This window comes from Pelodiscus sinensis, unplaced genomic scaffold, assembly GCF_049634645.1.
Source record: "Pelodiscus sinensis isolate JC-2024 unplaced genomic scaffold, ASM4963464v1 ctg111, whole genome shotgun sequence".
NCBI classification, from domain to species: Eukaryota; Metazoa; Chordata; order Testudines; family Trionychidae; genus Pelodiscus; species Pelodiscus sinensis.
The window spans coordinates 167,723-174,750 of NW_027465815.1; the positions used below are offsets into that span (position 1 = coordinate 167,723).

Consider the following 7,028-nt stretch of genomic DNA (forward strand, 5'->3'; position numbering starts at 1 on the left):
CGGTGAACGTGGAGTGTCACCGCAAGCGTCTGCTCTGTCCTGTCTGACCCCGGAGGGGGTGATGTCAGATCTGGCCTGCCAGCAGGTCACAGGGCCCAGGGCTCGCCCGGCTGCCTGCCACTCTATTGGGGTATGTCTACACTAGAAAGTTAGTTCGAACTAACGGACGTTAGTTCGAACTAACTTTCCTATGCGCTACACTAGCGCTCCGTTAGTTCGAACTTAATTCGAACTAACGGAGCGCTTAGTTCGAACTAGGTAAACCTCATTTTACGAGGACTAACGCCTAGTTCGAACTAGCTAGTTCGAACTAAGGGCTGTGTAGCCCTTTAGTTCGAACTAGTGGGAGGCTAAGGCTTCCCAGGTTTCCCTGGTGGCCACTCTGGCCAACACCAGGGAAACTCTATTGCCCCCCTCCCGGCCCCGGAGCCCTTAAAGGGCCACGGGCTGGCTACTCACTTTGTGCCAGTTGCAAGGCTGCCAGCACCCGTGCCTGCACAGCCTGCACCTGCCACACCATGAGCCAGCCATCCGAGGGCTCCCAGCCCTCCACTGCTCCCCACGACCAGCCTGGCGGCTCCCGGGAGCCTGCCCGGGGGCGCACAAGGCGGGCGCCCGCCTGGTCAAGTGCGGAGATCGTGGACCTCATCGAGGTTTGGGGGGAAGCCTCAAATGTCCACGATCTCCGCACTAGCCACCGGAACGCGGCCGTCTATGGACGCATGGCTGCCAGCCTGGCCGCCAGGGGCCACCAGCGCAGCCGGGAGCAGGTGCGCTGCAAGATTAAAGACTTGCGGCAGTCCTACTCCCGGGCCTGCCTGCCAGGGGCTGACCCGGAGGCCTGCCCCCACTTCCATGCCCTGGACCGCATCCTGGGGCCTCATGCCGTCCCTGCCCCCCGGGACGTGATTGACCCCGGGGCAGAGGGACCGCTCCTGGACACCGAGGAGGAGCAAGAGGGCTCTGAGAGCCAGGAGCCTGCTGCCAGCCTTCCCAGGACCCGGGACCCCCGAGGCACCCCACAGAGCCGCTCGCCTGCATCATCAGAGGCCGGGGAGGCGTCCACCTGTGAGTACCCTCCTGTTCCCCTTATGTGTACGGGGGGCTGGGGCGAGAGGGAGCCCCGGGACCGTGCGCCTGGGCCTTGCCCACCACGGAGCAGCAGCTGGGGATCCTGCAGGGGCCCTGGCCTTGCAGAGGGGAGCTGGGTTTCACACACCTGGGCCCCTGGGGTAATTGACCGCTGGTCTTCTTGCACCACAGCTGCAGCACCGGGGCCTGCAGGGCGCACCACACCGCCTGCAGCAGCCGCCCGCGCCCGGGCAAGCAGGACAGCCAGGAACCAGGAGGACTACCAGAGGCGGCATCTCCGGTTCCTGGACCGACAGCTCCGTCTCCAGGACCACTGGGTCCAGGAGGACCTCAGGCTGCGCCAGAGGAGTCTGGAGGCCCTGGAGGAGCAGGGCCGTGCCCTGCGAGGCCACCTCCAGAGCCTGCTAGACCGCTTTCCATTTCCTCCTCCCCCTGCTCCCCCTCTTGCTCCCCCTCTTGCTCCCCCTGCTCCCCCTCTTGCTCCCCCTCTTGCTCCCCCTGCTCCCCCTCTTGCTCCCCCTCTTGCTCCTCCTGCTCCCCCTCTTGCTCCCCCTCTTGCTCCCCCTGCTCCCCCTCTTGCTCCCCCTCTTGCTCCCCCTGCTCCCCCTCTTGCTCCTCCTGCTCCTCCTGCTCCTCCTGCTTCCGCTCCTGCTTCCTCCACACCCCCTGTCCTCTCTGCCCCCCCCTCCACAACCATTCCCCACCGACGCCCCCGGACCCGCAGTGTGGCGAGACGGGAGAGGCACCCAGACTCCCACCCCTGAGCTTTCCTTTCCCTTCCTCCCTTCCCTCCCCTCCCCTCCCAGCTCCCTCGTCCCAGGTTTCCCCCTCCCTTCTCCCACCTTCATTCCTCCCTCCCCCACCCCAGTTCTCTGAAATAAACAGACGTTTTTGTTTGAAAAACAGGTGTCTTTATTGTACAGTAGCTAGGGAGGGGAAAGGGGAAGGGGGGGGGTAGGGTGGAAGAAGGCCCCGGTGGGGCATGCAGGGAGAGGTCAGTCCTCCTCCTCCTCCACCTGGAAGCTCTCCCGCAGGGCTTCCCGGATCCGGATGGCCCCCCGCTGGGCTTCCCGGACGGCGGCGGTGCGGGGCTGACCGTAGTGTCCAGCCATGCGGTCAGCCTCAGCCATCCAGGCTGGCAAGAAAGCCTCCCCCTTCCGCTCACACAAATTGTGGAGCACACAACATGCCGCCACCACGGGAGGGATGTTGTGCTCGGCCAGGTCCAGACGGGTGAGGAGGCATCGAAAGCGGGCTTTCAGTCGCCCGAAGGCCCCCTCCACCACGATGCGGGCCCTGCTCAGCCTGTTATTGAAGGCCTGGCGGGAGGGATTGAGGTGTCCCGTGTAGGGCTTCATGAGCCAGGGCTGCAGTGGGTAGGCGGCATCCCCCACCAGGCAGACGGGCATGTCCACGTCCCCGACCCTGATGTGGCGGTCGGGGAAGAAGGTCCCGTCCTGCAGCCGCTGGCACACGGAGGAGTTCCGGTACACCCGGGCGTCGTGTGCTTTGCCGGACCAGCCCACATTTATGTCCGTCAACTGTCCCCGGTGGTCACATACGGCCTGCAGGATGACGGAGAAGTACCCCTTGCGGTTGACGTACCGGGACGCCTGGTGTTCCGGGGCACGGATGGGGATGTGCGTCCCGTCGATGGCCCCCCCGCAGTTGGGGAAGCCGAGGGCGCCGAATCCCCGGATGACGGCATCCGGGTCGGCGAGGCGGACCACCCTGCGGAGCAGCACCCGGTTGATGGCCTTGACCACCTGCGGAGAGAGACACAGCAAAGCGTCAATCAGTGGGGCGCCCGGGTGGCTGGAAGCGTGCGTGCCCTGGCAGTGCCCCGCGCCCCACTCCCGGAAGCAACCCCCCTGGCGGCGTGTAGTACGGCCGGGACAGCCCGACCCCTCCGGTGCGGGGCGCTTTCGCCTCCTCCCGCCCCCCCCTTTGTCCCTGGGGCGGCCCATCCCCTCCTCGCAGCCCCCCTGCCCCCCGGCTCGGTGGCCGACGAGCGCCGTACCTGCATGAGCACTGCTCCGACAGTGGATCTCCCCACGCCGAACTGGTTCCCGACGGATCGGTAGCTGTCCGGCGTGGAGAGCTTCCAGAGGGCGATGGCCACCCGCTTCTGGAGGGGGATGGCGGGCCTCATGCGAGTGTCCCTTCTTTGCAGGGCAGGGGCGAGCCACTCGCAGAGCTCCAGGAAGGTGTCCCTCCTCATCCTAAAGTTCTGGGTCCACTGTCGGTTGTCCCAGCGCTCCAGGACGATGCGGTCCCACCAGTCGCTGCTGGTGTCCAGACGCCAGATGCGGCGGGGCACGCCGGTGCCGGGGCGCCGCCGCGGCTCCTCCACGGCCCCCAGGGCGGCCAGGCGGAGAGGCAGGGGGCTGACGTTCCCCAGGTGGTGCCAGGCAGCCTCGAGCCATTGCTGGCAGGCTTGCAGCAGCAAGTCCAGAACGTGCACCAGAAGGTGCAGGGCGAGCCGTGGCTCCATGTTGCCACCTGCGGCGGCCCCCCCGAAGGGAAGCACCGACACAGACGGGCACAGAGACCGACGCTTTGCTGTCCCTCGGCGAGGTTGGCAAGCAAGCAGGAAAAGCTGAGAACCGGCTGTCCAGGGGGGGTCCCTTTAAGCACGAGCCTCAGATAGCCTCAGACAGCAGCCACACAAAGCAACTGCTGACCTGATGCCCTGCCAGAACCGGTTTCAGCTGCCCTTAAATGCCCCCCTGCGTCCAATCAGTGTGGACGCGCTAGTTCGAACTAGCAAAACGCTAGTTCGAACTAGTTTTTAGTTCTAGATGCGCTAGTTCGAACTAGCTTAGTTCGAATTAACTAATTCGAACTAAGTTAGTTCGAACTAGCGCTGTAGTGTAGACGTACCCTTGCTCTTCCCATCTCTGCAGTGATGTCTTGCCCTGGCGCCGGGCAGGGCGTTCGGAGCCGGTGCTTTGCCTCTCTGTCTGCCATGCAGGGGCGATGGTGGGCTGCGTGTTCCTCCCCTCTCACTGCCCCAGGATACTTCCGGGAGTAAGAGCGGGCCAGTCGCTGCCTTGTGTCCATGGGCAGGGCACGTGCATCCATCCCCCTCTCAGCGGGGGTCCTGGGAGGCCAGAGACTGGACTGAGCCTTTCTGGAAGGCGGCAGGAATGGTGAGAAATACGGTGCCATACCGCCACCGTGCAGAAGAGAGAGCCAGCCTCTCTGTCCTGGGGGGCGGGGCAATGAACTCCCTCAGGGAATCCTGCACCCTCCGGGGCAGCCCCCATCTGTGCTGCACCTGCGTCTTGGTGATGTGGAACTCCAGCCACTTCCTATCCTAGCGTTGCTCCCCAGGAAGCAGGGGAAATGGCAGCATTGGATCCAGAACCCCTTCCCTGCAGGCACACGTACAGCCCCTAGCACACAGGCCTGAGCATGGCTGGGGGCTTGTGCTATTCTAATAGAAAGATTAGCTACTCAAAATTGTGTGTGTGTGTGTGAGAGAGAGAGAGAGAGAGAGAGAGAGAGAGAGAAACAGACCCACCCACCCATCCACACCCACTGGAAAATTGTCCTCCTCTAGTGGCTGATACATTGGATGATGACAACCTACTACTGCTACCAGTTAGTGGAGTTTCTCCTTTTGCTCCAGTGGGGGAGCGCTGTACTATGGGCCTGAACATACTGGGTTTGAACCCAGCTGATGACCCATGGTTGGGGTGTGTCATGGGATGTGCCACTCTGCCTGGTCACCCCAGGAGTTCGTGGGGGAGGTCAGTGCCCCTCCCGCTGTCACACGCCATCACATCCCTCTCTCTTGGGGCTGCAGCTTCTCTCTCGTTCAACGGCCTGTTCCTGACTCCGCTCCCTGACGTGGCCACTTGGCGTTTCCCCTCTTCCCAAGGGCAGCCCTTCGGCTCCTTGTCACCCCTATGGTGCCCCGGCAGGTTCCCCTCTCACTGCCCTGCCAGACCCTGCGACAAGCTCAGTGGCTGGCAGGGAAACCCAGGCGCCCATCTACCTCCCCATTCCAGGCCAGGGACCCTCCTCCCAGCAGTTCTGGGCTGCCTGGCCCAGCTGTCACTGCTCCGTCCCTGGACTGCTTCCTACTGCTCCTAGTTCCCCTTCCTGCGCTGGGTGTGCCGGGTCCAAACATGCCTCCCTCTGCCCAGGCAGGGACCGTCCTCTCCAGCAGCAGCCCCTCTCTGCAGCCGGCTTCTTGGCTTTCTCCACCCAGCCCGCTCCTGCCCAGCTCAGTCTGTTTGCCATCCCTTCCCCGCTGCTGTTCTTCCTTTCAGGGACCTCTTGTAGGGTTCCTAGGCCCGCCTGGCCACCTTAGGCCCTGCCAGGGTGGGGTGGGGTGGGCACAGAGTCCTGCTACTGCTGACAGTGGGCAGGTAGCTGCCCCCCCCCCCCACCCCGTGTCTCCTGCAGCCATGTGTACACACTCTCTCTCTCCCCTGCCCGGTGTCTCCCACCACAAGAGGCTGGTTCCTTTTCTCCTCCACAGTCACCCTCAGCTGCTGCTGCCAGGATGCCAGGGCTGGCTCAGGCTTTTGCAAGGCCTCCCTGCTGCTACCTCACGTCCCTGTCACGGGTCCCTGGCCTGGGCAGATAAAGCCTCTTGGGGGCTTTTCCCTGCTATTTTAGGATCCTGGAGTGTCTGGTTTTCCCTGCCCCCTCTTCTCTGCATTCACTCCCCTCCCCGCAACATCCTTGAGTCTGGTGCCCCCGTGCATGGTCTTACGGTGTCAGATCTTCACCTAGGTACCGGGCCACGTCCTGTATCCTCTCCTCCACGAGCCGCAGGCTATGAGACAGGGTGAGCTTCTTCAACAGCATGTGGCGGCTGGGGACAGAGAGAGTCTCCCTGCCCCTACCCCATGGAGGTAGAGTTGTGCCTGGCTTGTGCTAGGAGGGGTTAGCTGGAATGGGAGGTGAGTTTCAAGAGAAAAACCTCTCTGACACCCCAGCTCTTCCTGTGCCCCAATCAGCTCTGGGCCTAACACACCCGTGAGGGGTTGTAGAACCCAATCTCACCTACCCTGAATGGGTTCTCCTGGTTCCAAGAAACCAGCCACAGGTCCTAGGTCAATTTACACTCTGGATCTTACCCACAAGATCACGCTGAGCCAATCCTTTAGAATCTAACATCTAAAGGTTTATTACTAAAAGAAAGAAAAGCCTGAGAGTGAGGCTGTTAGGGTATGTCATGGAACGAGGTGTACAGCTAGTTTGGATTAGGAAGCCTAATCCGAACTAGCTAGTCCGTGCCGCGTGTAGCCGTGTGGTACGGGGTCCGACCTAGCCGGCATTTAAAAATGGCGCCGGCCGGCTTTATGCAAATGAAGCCCGGGAAATTCAAATCCCAGGCTTCATTTGCAACTCCGTATGACTACATTACCCCCCCTAGTTCGAACTAGGGGGGTAGTGTAGACATACCCTTAAAGGATAATACATTACGTGCATCGAATCTCCCAGTTCTCGATACAGGCTTGCAGCAGAGATGTTATAACTGCTGGCATAAAAGCTGAGCTGAAGACCAAGATGGAGAGTACCACACGACACTTATATACCTCCCCTGGCATCTTCCTGGCTAGAGTGGGTCACATGGTCAGTGGTCACGCCTATAGCTTCATTTACCAGGTTTGTCTTTGGCATTTAGAGATGTATTGTCCTTGGACCCTTGCTCATCAGCATGGCCAATAAGCAAACATTCCTGGCCCATTTCTCTGCCTAAGACAGAGAATTTTCCAGCATCCATACAGAGTACATATTTATAACTCCACATACAGATACCAAACAAGTACATGAACAGCATACACAGATTCAGTAGAACAGAAGCTTTTGCTTGACACATTACATGGCCCCCTTTGTAAACACTTTGGGGCAAATTACCCCCCTATGGGTGCAGCAGTGAGCTGGTTGCTCCCCTTAAAAATCCAGTAATGTGA

General features: G+C 61.4%; 1 protein-coding gene across 1 annotated transcript; it reads left to right on the forward strand.

The window, feature by feature from the left end:
* The first annotated feature begins 260 nt into the window (after positions 1-260).
* LOC142823448 (uncharacterized) lies at positions 261-1,990 on the forward strand. The gene is made up of 2 exons (XM_075914519.1): positions 261-1,068; positions 1,264-1,990. Exons 1-2 carry the CDS (start codon positions 519-521, stop codon positions 1,854-1,856), a joined length of 1,143 nt encoding a protein of 380 aa, XP_075770634.1. The 5' UTR covers positions 261-518; the 3' UTR covers positions 1,857-1,990.
* The last annotated feature ends 5,038 nt before the right edge of the window (positions 1,991-7,028 follow it).

Excerpts from the sequence above, each read along its gene's own strand:
- LOC142823448 (XM_075914519.1), top strand. The coding sequence starts at position 519 with ATGAGCCAGCCATCCGAGGGCTCCCAGCCCTCCACTGCTCCCCACGAC. Across the intron at positions 1,069-1,263 it reads GGCCGGGGAGGCGTCCACCT|CTGCAGCACCGGGGCCTGCA; the intron begins GTGAGTACCCTC and ends CTTGCACCACAG.